This window comes from Crassostrea angulata, chromosome 5 (assembly GCF_025612915.1).
Source record: "Crassostrea angulata isolate pt1a10 chromosome 5, ASM2561291v2, whole genome shotgun sequence".
Taxonomy (NCBI): Eukaryota; Metazoa; Mollusca; class Bivalvia; order Ostreida; family Ostreidae; genus Magallana; species Magallana angulata.
In genome coordinates, this window is record NC_069115.1 from 6,422,990 (window position 1) to 6,444,917 (window position 21,928).

At 33.9% G+C, this 21,928-nt stretch overlaps 1 protein-coding gene across 3 annotated transcripts in view; it reads left to right on the plus strand.

Annotated features, from left to right (window-relative positions):
- The first annotated feature begins 8,055 nt into the window (after positions 1 to 8,055).
- The window catches only part of LOC128184209 (uncharacterized), a 33,848-nt gene continuing 19,975 nt past the window's right edge, over positions 8,056 to 21,928 (plus strand). For 2 of the 3 annotated variants that reach the window (XR_008243705.1, XR_008243706.1), the window contains exons 1-4: positions 8,057 to 8,282; positions 12,731 to 12,899; positions 14,071 to 14,504; positions 20,045 to 20,290. Coding sequence is in view for 1 of the 3 variants with exons in the window: in XM_052853580.1 (XP_052709540.1) it covers positions 12,735 to 12,899; positions 14,071 to 14,504; positions 20,045 to 20,290 (845 nt within the window). In the remaining 2 variants the exon portion in view is untranslated. Of the gene's footprint in view, positions 8,283 to 12,730; positions 12,900 to 14,070; positions 14,505 to 20,044; positions 20,291 to 21,928 lie in introns of all 3 variants that reach the window. The other variant, XM_052853580.1, reaches the window with a different exon arrangement.

Consider the following 21,928-nt stretch of genomic DNA (forward strand, 5'->3'; position numbering starts at 1 on the left):
GGTTTTCCCTGGGCTATTTATAGACGAATATTTTTAAACATGATGAAATTCTTCGCTTTTTTTCAAACTCGGTTTTCCCTGTGCTACTCAGTATTTATAAATGAATATTTTTGGACATGATGAAATCCTCCCTTTGTTGGTAATGCTTAAAACAAAGAAGGAAAAGTGGGGTGGAGCATGGAAAATTTGTTACTTGCTTGGCGAAGATGAAAAAAGAGTCGTAATTTATCTTCTTTGTATTAATTAATTACATCTTATATTTTTTTAAATTGTCATTATCAGTTTATTTATCTAGGTTCTGTATGGTTTACTCGGAATTAACTCTATACGCCATAGTGAAATGTGTAGATCACTGACAATATTTACGTATCTAAGATTATGCAATGCCATATTCTCTACAATTAAATACTAAATTTCACTTATCCTGTATTTTGAAGATAAACTCGTTTAGGTATACTGCTGAACCATACTAAATATGGTACGATAATTGTTTTAAAACGAGCACAGAATTGAGACAACGATCATCAATACTTAGTGACGTCTACAATATTGGTGACCCAAGGATGTGATGACGGTTCCTAAAATGTTTCTCGTTGAATTTATACTATTTTTAACAAAAGTTTTAAATATCTGATATAATGTTCGTTTTGCTCCGCTTTCCGTTCTGTTTGCCGTTCCATGTTTTTAGCACCGCCCCAAATGTTTATAAGAACCAATAAGCTTCAGCCTCAAACTGGGCGCCAAACTCAACTTGTATTTAAGGCATTGCGCGGAAGTAAAACCTGTGTGTGAATAGTGAGACAATGGAGGTAAGGTTTGATAACTTTTGTTTAATAGCATGATCATTTGAAACTATTTTAAAGCATAAATCTTTCATAATCTTTTGGTGAAAGTATTCAATGGGTTTGTAATAATGGAAAGTTTATAATATTATTATATTTACAACTATTTAACAAAAGAAAAAAACCATTACAATTATCCTGGGTGCAATATACCAAGTGTTGACCTGTGTTCACTAAAAGTAAGTTTAAAAAATTGTTATCATTAATTACCAGTATTAGATTTTACAGATACCTTTATATAAATAATGCCTGTTTGGGAGGGTAACTGTTGAAATTGACACCCCGAAAAAACCATTGTCAACCGATGCGAAGCGGAGGTTGACAATGGTTTTCGAGGGGTGTCAATTTTAACAGTTACCCTCCCTAACAGGCACTATTTATTTTATTATACTGAATGTCGTATTTTTAAAGAAAATTTTACTGCTTTTTTGTAGAAATAAAGTGAATTCTACGGCGAACCGTACGCACATAATTTACGCGCATGTAAAAATCCGTTGTGTTTACCTGTTGCCAAGTGTGTTGCTAACGCAGAGGGTAATAGAACGGATTACCAACTGCGTCTAAACCAATCAGATTTCAGTATTTAACATGAAAATATAATAATAATATTTGTGTACAACATACTTTGCGGAGAGTCGAACGATACAAATCAAAACGTGTACTAAACTTGAACATAAGAATTTACATATTTAGCGCGTGCGTCTCTCAACCGTGTCAAATTAATCGTTCTCACCTGAATTAGCTTTGCTTGTGCAGATAGTTACTATGAAAGTATTGTAACATTACTGAATGTTATATTTATTTCTTATGAATTTATATTTATAAATGGATAGATTCACCATTTCATCGCAATTTTTCCACGCAATACACATTTTTAAACAGACGTATTGCGTAAGATATTATAACGGAGTAGCAATTTTTCCTTTTGAACCTTTTTATAAAAATCCGTTTAGATGTACACAAGGAAAACAATGTGCGCCTTCCTCGAAAGATTTTAAAGCTTTTAACTAATGAGTTTAGTTATTTGAAAGGGATATTTTACTCTTTTGACAACTATGAAAGTTAAACGTTCTGAAAAATGCTAAGTTAACGTACCTGTACATAATTCAAACAAAGAAGGATATACATGGAAATGTTAATATTATATTAATTTAATATAAAATGTACGCTGTCACGGTTAAGTGAATGCTCCTGCTGCAATGCTGATGAATTTTTCCATCTCGATGAATTTGAATTTCAACATAGCATGGCTGCTGGATTTTTTTAATTCGGTAGTTGTCCATATCAATGAAATTCTACAACTTATATTTGAGACAAATGAATCAAACAAGATATGTTTCAGACACGTAGCATAGTTTTTTAAAAAGTGTGGGGGGGGGGGGGGGCAAACTCATCCAAAAATTCTTGACCAACATACCTTAATCCGTGGGGGGGGGGGGGGGGGGGTGTACCTGTATAAAAATTATATAACTTCTATTACCAAATTAACTGACATTGTATATTTCATCAGTGTTTGCTCACCAAAAAGTAGGGGGGGGTGGCAATTCCATCATGTAAGTTCACTTTTTTATTTGGTCAATTTAAAAAAGAAAAAGTTTGCTGCGATAAAAAGTTGGGGGGGGGGGGGGCAGAGTACCACCACCACCCCCCCACCCCCCCTCTATTCTTTTTCGCAGCAAACATTTTTGATGCCACATACCTGTGTTTATTCTTTTTATTTCTAGATTACAAATCCTACATGTACACTTACGGAGGAAAAAATGAGAAAAGACGTATCATATAGATGTATCATCTGTGGCAAGTATGAAGGACAGAAGACACATGTTATGGCGCATATATACAAGTATCACATCCCTTTAGATTCAGTTAGATTTTACTGCTCACTGTGCGATTTCAGAACTGAGCAAAAGGGCGAACTATCAAAACACGTAAAGTGTTACTCCAGACATGAAGAGATAAGAAATAACATGATAAAAAGAGGCATAGAACCAAAACCTGATAACACGTATCTTAAAAAAAAACAAAAAATTTACACTTGTCCTAGAGGGTAAGCACTTTGAAAAAATTGACAATGAAAATGTTCAAACTTTTTTGTTTGAGACACAGGGCAGCCAACAAAACATCACAAAATCTGAAGATTCTAAAGGTCAGTTTCCGAAAATACCGGTATTAATTCCACAAAATCAGGTATCTGTTTTAGAGCAACGGGCCCCAACACAATTCTTTTATTCAGATATTCTGGATCTGGAAGACCCTGAAGCTGATTCCTTTGTCTAAATTTACCGCGCCATGAAGAAAGGGAAGCAACTCCCAAAATCAAAACACTTATTCAACAGCATCTCAATGGAACAATCGAATAAACACTCCCAAATCGCAAGTTTCAACTGGGGATTTGACCAAGATATTTGCAAAAAGAAACAGACTATCTGAGAGCAGAACCATGGAACAAGGGTATTTACATCCAAATAAACGACATGTCATCAAGATCGTCCAAATAGAACATTGGACAGTACGCAACATGCATAACAACTGCACACTGTAGTTTGCTTTAAGGCTATGATAGAGTTATATTCATGTGTGAAAAAAAATAATTTTGTTACTCTGAACTATTCTTAGTCTTAGTTTGAGGTTTATTTCAAAATGTTTTTAAATTAGTGTTGTGATATGACTTGCCCTTTTCATGTACGAGACAAATGCCGATTGAAATTACATTTGTACACACCGTTGCAGTTATGAAACCACATATCAAAAATAGGGAGTTAATGCCTATATTTACTTTTTTGAAAAAATTATTCCCTTTCCGTAATTATGTTTTTTTCGAAACCTCTGTTTTATTCTACGAGCAATTGACAAATAACGGAAGAGCCATTGGAACAGATGAATTTGTGCACGACACTCTAAATTCTAATTACACAATTTTATTTTTTATTCTGTTACTAGATGACTATTACTTTTGGTATACTAATATCTTAATTATGTATTTAAATTCATTTAATTGTTAAAAAATATTTTCAATCAATGAAAAGTTTTTAAAGCGTAAATCAAACTGTGATATGGTTTGGAGTCCCGAGGAGAGTTAGTCAGGTTATTCAAGAAATTCTGAAGGAAAATACATAAATGCACCAGATTTGGGGATTGGGTCTTGTGTTATACGTAAATATCTCTGAAATCAATCAATGCAATTTAATAGGGGGAAAGAAAACGAATGTAAATATATATTCATATCCTGATATCCTAGAGCTATGCTTACTATAGTGATGTATAGTTATAAATTCAATACGATTCATTAAATTATTGGCTTGTGTATATTTTCATAATTTTACAACCTTACCTTGCTCCTAAATATTCGGTTTGTTGATAATGGCATTGTTTACTTTTCTTTTGAACCTATGACATAATATGATTATTCAATTTATTGCAATTAAGCTTAATTATTGTGAAAATATTAATGTGTGTTTAATTTTAATATGTTTATAGATCATTCGTATACATGTATTGGGGAAGGGAGTGACGGTACAAACAAGTATTCCAACGTATATATGTCACCATTCAGAGGCTTTGTTATCGGAGACATGAGGTGCAGAATTGAACTTAATACATACAGATGGATAATACACTGTCTACAATTGCAATTTCAACGAAAAATGTTTCGCAAAAGCTGACATGAATTCATTAATACGTATTATTTCCATTTTATCTCCGACTGTTGCCTTATTAGTTGTCGATTTTTATTGTTCTACTCATCGCATTCAGGTTTTCCATTCACCCCAACACGTTACACTGGACGGAAAGATTTGATAAAAAAAAAACGCCTTGAAAAAAATATGACTGCCACTGCGCTGGTAAGGGATATCCAATGAAAGACGAAAAAAACAGACAGAAATCCAGGTACGAATATTTCAAAAACCCTCAAACATTGCAGAACGTTCTCCTGTGTCGTACTGTTATAATACCGCACATGCGCAAACCACACACTGTAGCAGATCGTGCAGTAACAGCATGGACTCTGTAAGTGCAGGATATTGCGGATACATTCAAAACTCTATCCAAGAATCAATCGTCGTTTTTTGTATTGATCACAGTATTCTTTATTCAACTTTACAATCATATTACTAAATTGTGTAGTGTCATTTAGAAGTGCACAACCTGAATGCCTTGATCGGAAAGCAGCTGACCGAAACTTTTTCGGCCGGTATATATATACATTCAACACAACTTCTTAGTGTTCACCCAGTATAATGTATTTACTATATGAAATAAGCACATTTATTTGTCTTGTCGATGGGGTGACTGTTTTCCATTTAACTTTCAAATAGTGTAGAACGATGCATAGACCTTGACCTCTGGTTGTGACCCTAAACCTTGACCATTGCTAATTTAATATCACTAACACGTCCAGTTTGGTTGAATTTTGCTCAGAGTTTTTGGGTTGTTTTAAGTTGCCGATGGAAATTACGTTGAACTTATAAAAGAAGGAAGAAAATAAACCAAAATAACGTTTCCTTCGGATAGCTTAATAGTTAAAACAATGTCGAGTACAAAAAAAAAACCCAGCAAATTTAAAGTGAGTACAATGTGTCGAAGAAACAATGCAGACACCAATATTCCATCGGCTCTGGCTGTTTTTATTTTTTCCATGATAATTTTGGCCATGTATAGTACTCATTTTTAAACTATTACCCAAGACTAATGTCAAAGTACAAAGAATTGTCAATGATATCAAGCACGCGCAGAAAAATACCAATTTAATGTTTTGACATTTCCTCAGAGTTAATTGATTTCAATCGCTGTTGTCTTATTTTATCTGTGCTATTGATGAAAAGACACATCAGTTACGAAATGTTGAAAATTTCACATTATTTTATTTCGTAATCTTCAAACTATTCCATTCATCAGGGTGAACACTTAGAAGTTTTGTTGAGTTTATACCCCAATGGGAGTTGAGAAGCGATCAGAACTAATACCGTTATGGCGACCTAGTGTTTTTATGAATTCATGTCAGTTTTAAGGAATAGCTCTGTACATTGCATATCAGGTAAATCGTATAGTGATTGTTATGCACCGGCGAACCAGGGTTGGCCAAAAAAAAAGCGGGAAATACTGACCTTTATCAGGACAGTGGGAAACAATGGTAATTTCCATAGAAAACTTGTAAGTTACTGGTATTTTCCGGGAAATCATATAAGTCATATCTGTTGGGATGTAGACAGTGGAACGCAAAACACAAAAAAATATGAAGTCAACTGGATGGCATTAATTGGGCGTGGAAAATCTTTAAACACGTGAATAAGTGCTAAGTCGACAAAGATCTGCCAAGTTGACAGTATCATCCGACAAATGGTGGCAGAACTATGCCTCCGTATAAATCAAATAAAGAATTTGAATTTGTATTTTCTAGTATTTTTGATCAATTCCATTTTAGTAAATTACCACTGGTAATTCCGAGTATTGGGATATTTCACGGTTAATCCTTTCCTGTGTTACATTTTTTTGTAATTGTCCCAATAGATTGTGTGGGTTTTTTGTTTTTAGAAAATCCCAAAATTTGGGAATATTTCTGTAACTTTGAACGCAATTTATTAAAAATGAAAAAGGGGTTTTTAGTCTAATCAAGGTAACACTGCGGAAATAGTAGATTTGATGTCCTTTCTGGTTAAAGTTTGTTCAAAAATTAATGCGTTTGTATGATTTTTGTAAATGTATTTCATTCGTCTTTTTTAGATTTGCATTGCATTTTAAAGTCGATGGCAATGACATGCATTTTTTCTCTTTTTTTGAGAGAAAATACGGTTGTTTCATGAAAAATAATTCGTGATATTTGGACCACAGGGGCATCGTATCCGCTCTACACTCTATGACATATATAAATAATACATTATTGTAATATGTATTATTTATATATGTCATAGAGTGTAGAGCGGATACGATGCCCCAGTGTTTGGACGTATTTGAGAAATGGTTAAAAACTTGGTGTTTGCCAAAATGTAAATATTATTTCTGTTTACGATCATTCTTAAATTTTTAGAACGTGATTTAGAGGCAACAGCTTTTAAATCATACTTTATGGCTTTTCATTTGTAAAAAGATATGCAAGATTGAGTAATGATGCCAAATTTTCATTACAGTATTTTTGTTAAATAGATGTAATTCAGAAGGGCCTATATCTTTTAAGGTAGAAGTTGCATCAACACAATATGTTGACAATGTCAGACCTCTTGCGGGTGACCCTGACAATTTCCGCTCAAGGGTAGGGTGTTTCGATTTTTCGAAGTGTGATGTTTTAATTGTCTTTCTCCCTTACTATAATTTTTACAATGTCGACACAAAGATATATAGATCGGTTTATTTCATTTTTAATTCCCTTGGTGTACAGTAAGATCTGATTATGTTAAACTAGATAGGGTACATGTACTTTCAGCTTAACTTAACAGAGGTTGTGCTAGACTATTGGTTAGTAACACTGAAAATTTCAATCCCCATAGAAAAGACAGTCAATGTTTCGAAGCTTATAATTTTATTTATGTTAAATAGATGTATTACAGGAGGGCCTATATCTTTTAAAGTAGAAGTTGTACCAACACATTATTATGACAGTGTTAGACTTTTTGCGGGTGACCCTATCAATTTCAGAGTAGGTAGTATCAACGTTGCGGAGCCCGATGATTTAATTGTCTTTTTCCATAACCATAAATTTTACAATGGTAGCTGTCCACCACTAGTAGGGAACATGAGAACTTCAGCCTACGGTAAACGATGTATAGGAACTGATCTTTTAGAAACTGAATAAAGTATTCAATTTTAATATTTTTACGGTGCTACCTTTGTGGCAAGCGCGGTAAGAATACACAAAAATCAAATTGCTCAAATAAATCAGCGCTCGGTCCAACGGTCAAACCGTTTACATATTAATAGTATAACTTTAAAGTCAAATTGAGCATCTTGATTAATTTAGCACCGTGTTCAGTTCCTCTTACACATTAATTATCAAGTTAAGTCAACTGCAGAATCGTTAAATTTGCGCCTCATAAAATGCTTTTGAATAGTAATATTGACAAAATAATGAGTTTTTATATTAGAAAATATTATATTTAATATGATAACAACACACCATGTCAATAAAATAATTCATTTAACAAAATATATATGTCATCAAGTCATTTGGGGCGTTATACAAACCAGGTCATTACACATTTTTCCAATATGATATGTGTTTTCAGGTCATTATACACTCCCACAAAAAACAACGACCGAAGTTTCGTATTTTATTATGATATGGATTCTTTTGTAAGCTAAAATACTTATATCTCTAAAATGTATTTTTTTATTACTGGAATAGCAATTCAATCATCAAATTCTTCTGTTATTCAAAATATTTGTCGTATTTACGAAACATTCCACCGCCACCGTGGGTAAAAGCGGCGCAAATTTTAGAAGTTTACAGTAAGTATCATTTAGTATGTAAACGATAATATGTTTTACGGTGCGATCGTTGGGGCGAGCACAGCGTGTGATCAAACAAAGAAGTATGATAAATCAAAAGAAATAAAATTTACAATGTAAATGAATTTGATTGCAAAATAAAATAAAATTTACATATTTTTCAGTAAATTTTCATTATTCATAGTTTATAAGATTTGTTATAATTTATTTATTTTTAAGTAGAACAATAGTTTAATCTCAGATACAATGTTGTTGAATAATAAAGATTTTGATATAAATGTTCATTGCATTGTATCTCCTCTTTTAAAGTGATTGTAACGTCGGTCAGTTCATCTCCTTTTTTTTTTGCAGTAGACATTTTTTCTTAAACTTTCATATAAAAATTGACTCATCATAGAGCTCCCCCCCCCACCCCATGTTAAAAAAATAATATTTAATTTTTTTTTTCAATTTACAAATAGAAAATAGACTTATCATGGATTTGCCCCCTTCACTTTAATAAAAAAAAATTTTTATTTTTATTTTTAATTTACGCTTAAAAATATTTGCTCATCATACTAAAAGAACATGGAGTTGCCCCTCTCCCCCCCCCCCCCCCTTGGGATTTGGAGCATGTAATGAATGGAAGTTATAATAAAGAAACCATTGAACTGCTAAAGAGCTGAAGGATTAGAATTTTCATTTTTTTTTTTTTTTTTGCTTGTAAAGATTTTTTTGGATGAGGCTGCCATCCACCCACCCACCCCCTTTTAAAAAAAGGCGATGCTACATGTACGTTCCACTAGAAATCACAGTAATTATAGTTAATAAAATAAATGTGAGCATTCATCCAAATGAGTGCAAGTTACAACCGTGTCCTGTATCTGAAGAAATGTCCTCATTCTTTGCAAGATTTTGACAGGATTTTGGTAATTTCAGCAGTTTTACAATGACTTCAGTAAGAGTTATTTCGCCTTATTGTGACATCAATTATTAAGTTCACGTTGGTTAAGTGTCGTCTGACTCTTTAAAACTCCCCATAGAAATAAAAGTACGCGAAGTATACTGTTTTATTTACTTAAAAAGCATGTGCATGTTCTTAAAATTACACATCTTATGTGCTTCTCAAAAATTTTACTTTGATTCTCCCTAGAACGTGAGGTTTGAAACCATTGCATGGTGCTATGAATTGTTGGTCAAAATTTACTGACGCCGAAAAAATCTTATCGGATCAATGTGTAAACCTTTGTGACGTTACTCGATTATTTTTGATTGAAAGTGTACTGAGGTGAACTTTAGAGGTAACACTGACTCTATGTTGTATACATCATTGTCTTGCTGATTCTCATGAGTGTGAAGTGATAAAAATTACCATGATTACAGCTGGGAACTATTGGGACAATTAAAACAATTCAGTACTGGTCCGATTTACTGCATGATGCCAAAAAAATCCACTGAATGAATGTGCAACTAGTCCAAATTTTCTATTCACACACGCCTGTGCTCCCCATAACCGGTGTGACCGTTGTGTCGAATGTATGACAGTGAACTGATTAATGAATTTTTGACCAGGGAAAATCCTAAGCGATGCTTATTTAATATCAGTTGTCGCAAACAAAAGAACATGGGCCTGTTTCACTTAGATAGAATGTTTAGCTGCAATTCTGTAGCTCCCGGTCTGAAAATATTCGGATGAACTACCAGTGAGCTACAGTGCCTCCCATAGTAAAAAACTACAATTTACGGCGCACAAAAAGTTGCGCTGAGCGTAGCCTGGTCTTGGTAAGATTATTCTTTCTATGTTTCACTAATCTTACTGTTATAACTGTTATAAGACAAAGGAAAAACTTTTTACTAAGATCATTAATTGTCCGTTTCATATTTCAGTTGTACAGTGTCTTCTGAAATCCTTATGTTATGTCTTACTCTTAAATATGAGACAGGTAAATTGATCAGGTCCAGCACAATTTTCTGATTTAGCTTTTTATAGTAGTTGGCCATAAATGAGCAGGTCCAGCACAATCTCTTGATTTAGCTATATAGTTTAAAAAAGCTACAAAGCTTTATTAAGCTATTCAGACTAGCTTGATAAAGCTATTTATATGCTATTCTTCATGGAAATGTTAATTATAAGAAATAGACAAAAAATCGCAATTAACTAACTACTCATATTTGCACCATTGACCATTGAAAAAGTAACCCTAAGTAGAGAGAGTTTTAACATTGAAGCTTTTGAACACATTTATTAATAAGCATAACATATATTTCCATTGTATGGGTAACTCTCCATCACTTTGTGCATTAAGGCGTGGATCATAAGAATGAATACTTCTCATTGTGCTGAATTATTACCAATCAATTATCTTGTTTACCATGACTGACCTCCTGAAGCAACTTGGTGGTCATGAATCAATTAAACCAAAATGTAAAGCTCAAAGTCGCTTTAGAAGACACAATTTGATGAGTAATCTTTAAATGCATTGTTTACAGAACAGTTCAAAGTTGAAAACTATCACTGCACTAAAGTGTGATTTTTTTTATGCTGAAAAAATTACACATTTAAGAAGTATGTATGACAAAATAGCTAAATCAAGCTACTCTGAGTAGCTTAATAAAGCTATTTAAAAGTTTTTTCAAGCTATATATCTAAATCAAGAGATTGAGCTGGACAGGTCTGATGAGTTCGCAAAATGGCCATGCAAAGTTTACTCAGGCCTCGTCATCACCGGAATCTTTTGGAACCATCACTGGAATTTGTTGGAACAACTATTTCTAACAACAAAGTCAAAAAGACTTGGCAGACATTTATGGTACTTTGTATTTTATCCTTGGGAGTGAAATAATTCTTCGTTTAGCGATGTACAGGGACAGGCACCTGAATTTTTATCAATCAGTCGCTCAATTAGCCAAATGAAAAAAATTCTACCTCCTCTATATTTAAATACACAAGGTGTTCAACGCCATTTTGACATAAACTTTTTATCCCCTCCCGCAACTTGTTGCGAAGGGGATATAGCATCGCTGCTGTGCATGTGTGTGTATGTATGTATGTGTGTTCATTTTAGCCTTTTTAGCAAGATTAAAAAAAACCCCTCGCATGCATGTTTATCAAACTTCGTACACTTTATAACTAGTTTAAAGGACAAACCCTATTTATTTTCAGCGAAAAGATATTTTACGAATATATTTATTCGTTATATTTTTACTATATTTAACAAATTTCTTAGAGAAGAACAGGTTCATAATTCAGAAGAGACTTTAACGAATATCCTCCTGTAAATTGCTAAATATACGTTACTCTTTTTAAAATATTGGAGTTGAAATTACGACATGTTAACTTGAATTTTCTCTTAGAGCAGACTATAAATCGCCAGATTTTAGCTATGTTTCATTTTCAATATAAAACTAAAATTTGCCCACACTAATTGTCTAAATGAGTAAATTATGTAACGGTACTGGATAAAGAGAATTTATAAAACTATATTACTAAAGTTTAACACGTTTGTGGTGTGTTTTTGCTAATAATGGGAGGAATTGTACAACCACATAAATGCACCAATCCCCCATGGATACACTCCAGAGCGTGCATGGCGATAGACATAAACAAAACATTTTAATTCAAAGTGATTTTAACAAGTTATATATTTGGTCTCTTCAATTACATGTTTATTCCTATATAATGCATTTTCCCGCACAATATTTTCATTTCGCGAGGGGATGCTCCGCTTTGTGGTGCCCTTGTTAAAACATGTTATAATAAGTGAAATGAGGGATAACAAACAAGATAGTTTTGGACTTTCTTTATTTTTTCTGATCTCATTTTAGGTATGAAATAAATTTATAATTATTGTTTTAAAAAGTTTATGTATTAGAGCATTCAATGCGGAGTGAAAATTTCATGACGTCAGCAGATGGCGATCAAGCTTCGGGACGAAGTTTTAAGTTTGCATGAATTTCAGTTGATAGCATTATCAGTGCATTGGATTTAAAGAATTTTTTCTAAACTTTAGTTTCACATTTATGTGGAATCCAATAAAAATCATTCAAACTTTATTCATGATTATTTTATTTTTCATTTCTAAAGTTTAACATTTCACTTTCATAAGAATTTTAAAACGGAAATGTTTAAAAATTTGACACTTAAGGGATTATCTGGAACCAGATTGATATTTTAAAAATTCTCTAGTAAATATTGTATTGTACTTCAAGTTTGAGGTCTATTATTGTTGAATGCACTGCCTATTTTTAGTAACAAATGCATGCAACAAAAATCTATACTTATTTGGTGTAGAGTTCCACCTTAAAATGTAAACATTAGGCTCTCTGAAGTGTCAATCTAAGCACTATGGCATTCAGGTGACCGTCAAGGCCTCTGGGCTTATAGTCGTTTTATTTATTATGATAAGTACTTGCTATGAGCTTTGCTTTAGGTGTTATTAATTTTCTATCCCAACTTATATTTGATTTAGAGTTATGGCATCAGGCTTGAGAAATAAAAGAAAACTTGAAAATGAAGAACAGAGTGAATGTGAAAAGGAAGGAAAGCTTGAAGAAGAAGAAAGTGAACATGAAAAGGAAACAAAACCTGAATATGAAGAACAAAGTAAACCTTCCTCTGCAGCAGAATGTTCGTTTAAGGTAATATATTTATACCTGCACTCTGATTGGTTAGTCAAAGAACCTTAACTTTTGATTGGTCACTTGTCAATGAAATAAACATTTTGATTGGTCAGCATAATCCTAATTGGTTAAAACAGATTACATGGAGACAATCCTTTTGATTGTTCAGTAAGTAGATGATTTGATTATACCCGCACTTTCTAAAGAAAGTTCAGGTATATTGTTGTTACCCTGTTCCGTCCGTCCATCCGTCTGTCCATTCGTCTGTCACGTTTTACTTTCTCAAACTGCTCTTACATCTTATAAACCAGCAAACTGAACTCTTGGAGTTTGATTTGGGGTGTCATGTTGTTTTGTAAAAAGGTTTTAAAAATTCTCTGGTAGTCTTGGGGATCAAATAATTGGTAAAAAAAAATGATGTTTTTTTCATAAAAATCCTTCCTCCTCGAACTCCTCCTACATTTTCAACAATAGACAAATCATCACTTGGAATATGTATTAGGATGTCCTATAGATGCGCAATAAAGTTTCGGAAATTTCCCCCTTAGTAAAATTACCAACTTCTTTTGCCGGATGGGTTTATCTTTAACTATGACTGGCAGAGTCTCAAAGATGGGTTGGTTTGGAAGCTGATACATTGAATTGGTGCAAGACATATTTCATTTGTTATTTAAATGAAAATAAAAGGAGTGGTATAGGGGTTGAAACAAAGGTTAGAAAAAATGCAAAAAGTTTCACGTATTTTCCTTTCTAGTTTTCTACCTGATAATAATTTGTTATAAGATGTATTTCAAAAGTTGTGGTTCTTACCGAGACCTTTCATTCAGTTTACAGAAAAAGGGGCTGGCCCTTATAATTAGGGAGCTAGAGGCTTCAAAATTTTGTTTTGTGGATATTAAACTTGTAAAGGAATAGAAATTTCTAATGCATAATTGAAGCAAAGTTGTATAAAAATTAATTTTGATTCCATCCGTAGTATTGAATTTGTTGTTTGACGTGTAATAAATAGTCAGTACGATGTATTTGCAGAAACAATTTTTGCTAGTTCGGTCAATTTTTTTTGGGGGGGGGTGTATATTTAAGAAGTTATGAAAGGGCTTCTTGTTAAAGGGGAGACATGTGGGTTTTTGGTAAAAAAAACCAAAACAATACCCACTAGTTTATCTAACATTTGTGTTATTGTTTATAGGTTCAAGAAAGTGGGACTACAGGCTCATTAGTGGAAGAAGATGATAAAACTGACCAAAGTTATACAGAAGGAAGATTAACAGATGGAGAAGAAGGAAATTTCCCAGCCAGTAAATGGAAATATGTTGATTTAAAAAACATGAACGTTCACTACAATAAAAAACCTGACCCCATCAAGGAATTTACGCAGAATGTTAAAGCTGACGTATTGGAAAATTATCCAAACATTCCAGATTTTGAAAAAAATGTGAAAAGGTTGAGCAGTCTTACCAAAGAGAATGTGTTGATTTCTTGCGAGAAATTATTTACTTCTTATGATCTGAACACAGCAGGAGACGAGCACAAGAACTATCTAGAAATTGAATTGATGAAAAAAATACAAAATGATTTGGGAAGGATAAACACAGTAGACGAAGATTTGGATTACAGGGATCTGTAAGTGCTCAATTAGTAATTTAGTCTCCCTAACAAAATTTTGAGACTTCAACAGAAAACCTTATAGTGATTGTAAGGTTAATTTTTAAGGTCTTCCATTTCCAATGGAAGACCTTAAAGTGATTGTAAGGCTACATAAAATTGATACTTACAATATCATCCTAAATTGCAATAAATATGGGGGGGGGGGGTGAATTTTATTTTTTGCTCACCTTAGCTGAAAGCTCAAGTGAGCTTTTCTGATCATTCTTTGTGTGGTGTCCGTCTGTTCTGCAAACTTTTTACAGTTTTGATTCTATTCCAGAACCACAGGGCCAATTTCAACCAAACTGGACACAAAACATCATATGTTGAAAGGGATTCAAGTTTGGTAAAATGAATGGCTGTGCCCACTTTCAAGGGGGGAGAAATTATTGAAAATTTGATGGTACGATCATTGTATTTTAAAAAATCTTCTCAATTACTATTTAGCCAGAAAAGCTGTTACTTGTTTGGCAGCATTTTCAGATAGGTTAGATTTCAGTTTGTTTAAATCATAATCCTAAGGGGTAGGGTGAGGCCACAATAGGGGGATTAAATTTTTACATAAGAATTTATAGAGTAAATCACAAAAAATCATGTCAGAAACCAATTGGCCAGAAAAGCTGTTACTTATGTAAAAGCATCTTCAGGTAGTGTAGATTCAAGTTTGTTCAAATCATGATCCCTGGGTTTAGGGTGGGGCCACATTGGGTTGGTGGGGGGGGTGGTTAAATTTCCATTAGGTATATATAGAAAAAATCTTTAAAAATCCGATCTGCCAGAAAAGCTCCAACTTTTGTGGAAGCATCCTTATGTAGTGTATATTCAAGTTTGTTGAGATCATGATCCCCTTGTGTAGGCTGGGGTCACATTTGGGGGGGGGGACAAATTTTATATATTAGGAATATATGGGAAAATATCTTTAAAAATCTTCTATTAAAAAACCATTTATAACTTTAGTAAAAGCAGCCCAGATAGTGCAGATTTAAATTTCTCAAAATCATATTTTTCAGGAGTAAGGTGGGGCCACATTGGGGAGGTCCAATTTTACAAAGGAAAATATTTTGAATTATTTATAAAATATCTGTTGGATATCAGTATCAAAACTTTTCAAAAGCTTTGAAAACCTTACCACTTAGAAATCATGTAGATTCAAATTGACACATGTCATTGAGAAGAGACAAGATTACTTGTGACATGTACGTAATTTCTTGATATATCTTTATGATAAAACAGAGAAAAAACAAAAAAAAAACAAAAAAAACAAAAACATGGAATGTGCATTGAATTTACTTCATGTGCATGTTATTCCCAAAATCTGTCTGAATATGCCCTTTGTCACATTCAATTAAATTAACTGAATATAAAAACCGTAACACCATACTGGTAATTTTTTGCCTATTTCTATAGAAGTCTCCCGTTTTGTTTTTTTCAAAATATATACGTAAACTTTCACAGAGAGAAATACTTTTGATCTGATAAAGGAGAAACAACTGACATAAAAATAGGGATTTTGCATATTATTGCATCGTCGAGAGAAGTAAATTCATTTCTGTAAATAAGGTTATTTAATTTCAAGTTACATAGTGGTGTCTCTATGAAATAGCACCATCAGGTGAAAAATTTAGATGCTCACTTTCGCACAACTTCCCCCGCTGATATTTGAAAGCTGATTATTATTTTGAATGTCCAAGTTTACTCGTATCATTAAATATAATATCAGCCCTATAGAAATGTAAAGGCCCTGTCACACCAAGCTGCGTCCCCACGGGGTGTTCACGATGTTGTAAAATTCATGGAATTGCGTAGGATCGCAAGGAAAATTCAGAAAAAATGTAAAGTTTTATTTAAAAATTGAACAAGTGGAGTCATGACGTCCTGACGGCGACGAGGCGTTCTTACGGAGCTCCCATGGCGTGTAACTGCGTTTCCACGGAGCTCTACTTGGCGAGTAACTGCGCTCTTGCTGAGTCTCCGCCGAGCACTCATGATGTGCTAGGAGGTTTTACCACGCGTCCACGGCGTGCTTTGCGCGCTGAACTCGTGCACAAGACATTCTTTACTTATTGGTAGGTTAATATTGATTTGTACAATAGTATGGGAAACAAACAAGAATTTACAACTAGTAAATAAATTATTAAAAAATTGTTTTGATTTTATGAAAAGGTACATTGAAATTGAAACATAGTTACTTCTAAACAATTTGTGAAGGACTAGGACAAAACTCTTAGTAGTCAGGTCTACAAAAAAGATCCGTTATTAGTTGTTACAGAGGGTTCCACTTAATCTGATCGCGGTTAAAGTAATTATTCGGTTAATGTGATATAAAATCAAAACACCGATCCATTTGCTATATAAGCCTTTGTAATTTCTACTGATAATCTGATTGGGAAAAAATGTCATTTTCGGTTAATCTGATACAATTTCTGTCGGCTGATCAAAGAATCAAATAACGTTTTCACACCTCTTCCACCATGTCCACACCTCGTATATACCTCTCACTGTGTAAACAGCTTGGCACGTGCCTAAAACTTGCAAATAAAAGTGCTTCAGGGGATTAGTCACAGCTCAACGCACACAGATGGTCAGCTGGTCGATAGATGAAAGATACCGACATCGATAGTTCAGGACGATCACATTCCAGACGACACTTGCCTGGGGGCAATTTTGATGGAAAGAAATTGAGAGTAAAGAGTGTTGCTTGTTTCTGATTATATACATGTATTCACGCATACAAACCATTTGATGAGCAATTATGGCAATTAGTTCGTGTGTATGTGTACGCGCACTTATGGAATTCGGCTTTGAACTGATGTCGCTGAAATTGTAACAATTTAAGTTTATAAACTAAGGTACAATGAGCTTTGAACACTAGTTACAACATGTCATATAAACGATACTTTAGCTTGTGCGTAATTATGCCGTTTCTATAACTGTGCAAAATTCATGGAAGACGAGTCCAGGGACCAAGAAGAGAGAAGCGAGGATGAGGCAGACGAGACAGAGACTGGGGACATTGACGATGAACTTCCCACAAATGTATATGGTGTCAACAAGTGCATGGAGTACGTGCGAAGATTCATGGAGGAAAACGGCTGTGACAACTTCAGTGACTACTATGCACTTCTAGAGCAATTTGAAATGATCGCCCTAAAGAAGAAAAGGCAGTCCAGGATCACAGAGTTCATCGACTGGATTCCGTAAAAATCGCTCGTGTACTGATATGTGACTGACAATCATGTAATGATTTTATTTTGTAGTGCCCATAGAAAATGATTTTATTTTGTAGTGCACATAGAAAATGTTTGTAGTTTTAGTGCTGAATAATAAATTCATAAAAAATAAAGTTGTTTTTCTTTCCGGAAAGATTTAGATTATACAGGATCATTCTATCTATAAACGCACTTCCGGTTTATGATGGCGTCCAATACATCGTATGATTATGTATATGAGCACAGGGGCTCGTCACGAAGTTTTTTCTACCTTTTATATATACCACCTCTATACTATAAAATACACAAGTGTATTTTATAGTATAGAGGTGGTATATATAAAAGGTTGAAAAAACTTCGTGACGAGCCCCTGTGATATGAGCAATCCCATGCAAGTAAATAATGATTTAATCTGTAAAACCAGTAAATAGCGATTAAAAATCCAATAAAAATACTTTATAATTATTTTATTGTGATATTTATTACATTAAATCGTTAAAATAGAAGTGTGGTTGAAAATAATGCATATACATATATGTATAGGTTGTTTATATTTCATGATTTCCTTTATGAAATGCTAAAACTGGTTTATGTGATATTCGGTTATTATGATAATTTTTGCCTGACAAACGGACAATCAGATTAAGCGGAACCCTCTGTACTAGAAAACATAGAAAAGATGTGAAAACATCAGAACCAAATGGCATGAATTCCATCTACGTCCATTGATAGATCTTGAAATATTAGCAAATGCTTCTTTTTACATAGTCATCCACATCCAGTTTGATTATTATTACATCGCTTACTATTGCACAAAAGCAATTTTTCGATTTTTCATGTTCTTGATGACAACGCACTAGAAACACCATGGGAGCGCTGTATAAACGCAGAAGAAACATCACGAGAGCGCGATGAATGCAGCAACAGTTCTTTGGGGTAGCTGTGTGAACACAGCCAAATAAAAAACAACTTATTCAAATGCTGTGGATGCGCAGTGAGATCGCAATACAGATGCAGTGAGATCCCAAAGGACTACGTGAGGTCTCTGTGCAAGCGCAATTGACTTATCACTGCATATACACTGCGATAAGCTGCGTTCCTTGAGCATGCCGACGGAGCTCTCGTTGCGCTGTTGGAGATCTTACGTTGCGCTGTCATGGCAACCTCACTACTCTTCTATGGCGTGTTTATCAGAATACAGAGCCACGCTGTGTACTTTGTGCATGTTCAAAGTGCGCGCCGTCGCATGGCGTTCTTAAATGTTCAAAGCGATCCCACCGCAACGAACGAAGATGCCGTTGCGTTGTTACGGCATTGTAGGAGACTCTACTGCGTTTACCTTGGTGTTTTACATTATTTAAGGACGCGAGGACGCAGCTTTGGTGTGTCAGGGGTTGTAGATATGCCATCAATTTTGACTATTTACCAAATTTTGCCAGTACGCAACAATTTCAAACTTGCTCATAGTCTTGAGAAAAATACAGAAGTTATCCTAAAGAAACAGTTACGTGTATTTTAGGCGGGTTCGTTTTTTAAAAATGCAATTCCTGACATGAATCATGAGTAAACGTATATAACAATGCTTGCTACCCTTTAAAAAATTTAACTCGCTATCTCATTGTTTAAAGAGTTTTTTTAAACAATTTCACAAACTGTGTTCAACAAATAGTTTTCCTGAAACATTTTCTTCCTGTCTTTTTCAAAACACGGTTTTTATACAGGTTTTCAATCACAACATGTATTTATAACAAAAGCAGAACTAAGTTTAGTCATTACAATGGTTTTACATGTAATAATATGTATTTTAAACTCGCAGCAACAACGGAAGACCTACTCGTGGCTTTGCTATGACCTCTGCTCTAGTTATGTCTATAGTTGCTCAGGTGAGCAATGTGGCCCATTGGCCTCTTGTTTTACATGTCTTAACAAAACATTTTGGAGAAAAGGTTACACTTAGAAAACATGCAAAATCACAACACTTTCTTATCTATTTATCTATCGAGCCCTACTCAGCTTCAGCGCTTTTTGTGTATGAAATTATAAATGCCTTAATATGTATCTCAATCCTTTGTCTGAAACAGAATACTTTAATAAGAAAACTGACAAAAATAATAAGTCTCTTTCAAAAGGGGAGACATAATATACATCTTTAAAAAATCAAACATGATCAAAAGGAGGCACATTTTCGATGAACATTTTTCATATAGTCTACATAATGTATTTCAAAATAAAAGGTTGTCTTTTCATAATTGTTATAGAAGCAGTTGATCCATATGAATAATCATTTAATATTTTTTTTCTGTACAGGTTAAAAGTATGGTACGTAGCTGCCAGGAGGTTTTTGTACTCCACCGTGTCATTAATAGGCAGGGTAATAAATCCACCTAAAGAGACAGTGGCAGTTCTAAAACAAAAGGAGCTAATGAAAAGCAAGAAAAAGAAAAGTAAAGGGAAAAGGCATGCAGGAGGAAGTGCTGAGAGAGAACGACCTGTTGAAAGTGTTTACCTGCATTATTTTATAAAGTTTGCGGAGCTTTTCTTTTTGGAAAACACGTACGTATATATGAATGTTGACTATATAGTCCTGACATGTTTTTCTTTTCCTTTAAGGCCAACTGAGAAACCTATCAGCCAGGTGATACTTTATATTGTTATACTTTCATGTTAAATACTGAAATCTGATTGGTTAAGACGCAGTTAATAATATTTACTATTACCCTCAGCGTTAGCAACGCACTTGGCAACGGGTAACATTAAAAAATGTTACATGCGCGAAAATTATGCGCGTACGGTTCGCTGTAGAATTCACGTTATTCCTATATAAAAGCAATAAAATTTTCTTAAAAATTTTAAAAAAGACATTCAGTATAACAAAATAAATAGTGTCTGTTTGGGAGGATAACAGTTGAAATTGACACCCCTCGAAAACCATTGTCAACCTCCGCTTCGCGTCGGTTGACAATGGTTTTCTCGGGGTGTCAATTTCAACTGTTACCCTCCCAAACAGGCACTATTTATATAATGGTTAGATTTTGGCCCCTGGATGATTCTTTGGCCTCTCACGGGGGACAAAGTTTGATGTAGGTTTATATCCCATATATAAACAATTGTTTAGGATCTTTTTGAGAACTGCAATGCTCAACATGTGATATGACTATAAAATTATCCTGTTAGAAAAGAGAATGGATTTTCTTTATATACAGGATCTACATGTTTTATGAAATGTTGTCCAGATAGTTTGTATTATGACTCCATTTAGCTGATTTTATTATAACTATTGTTTTTCAGGTGAGCACTGTGCCCATAGGCCTCTTGTTTTTAGCTCACCTTAACTGAAAGCTCAAGTTAGCTTTTCTGATCACAGTTTGTCCATTGTCCTTCTGTCAGTCTGTAAACTTTTCCCATTTTGAACTTCTTCTCTAAAACCAACTTGGCCAATTGCAACCAAATTTGGCACAAAGCATCCTTATGATATAGTGAATATGAATTGCAGAAATGAAAGACCGATCTTTATTTAAAGCGGAGAAAACCTTGAAAATATTAAAAAAAAAGGGGGTTGATTTTTGAAAATATTCTTCTCAAGAACAATTGAGTCAAATTCAACATAATTTAGCATAAATATTCCTTAAAGAAAGAAAAATATAAATTGCCAAAATTATGGGCTAATTCTGTTTCAAATTTGAGTAATTTACGAAAATAACAAAGAGGGAAGTCAACCAGTTTATAACTTCGGGTTAGGTATTTCATATATTGAAAACCAGGTTAAAGACAGAGGACCAGTCTAGTTCTTTATTGGAAACAGCCATTTTGAACGCATGATAAGTGGGTCAATGTTACAAAGAAGAATTCGCTTGTTGTGTAACAGTTTCCTTGCGAAGGGAATATTAGAAACATGCAAAATATATTTGTGCCGATTTTGTGAAGTAAATTGAGGTTAAATACAAGGGTCAATCAAAAAATACGAAGACAATGTGGCTGTCTATCATATATTTTTCATGAAAGTCATACTTAACAGATTAATCTGTGCACCAACGCTTATGTTATTGATTTGCGAATTTTAGTTCATTTGATGACACGGTAATTTTGTTACCCCTTTTTAAAAACAACATGTTTTGTCCCCACGGTGCACGGTAATGTTCAAAACATGACGTCAAGATTAAACACGCACAGTTTATAGATATGCCCCGTCTT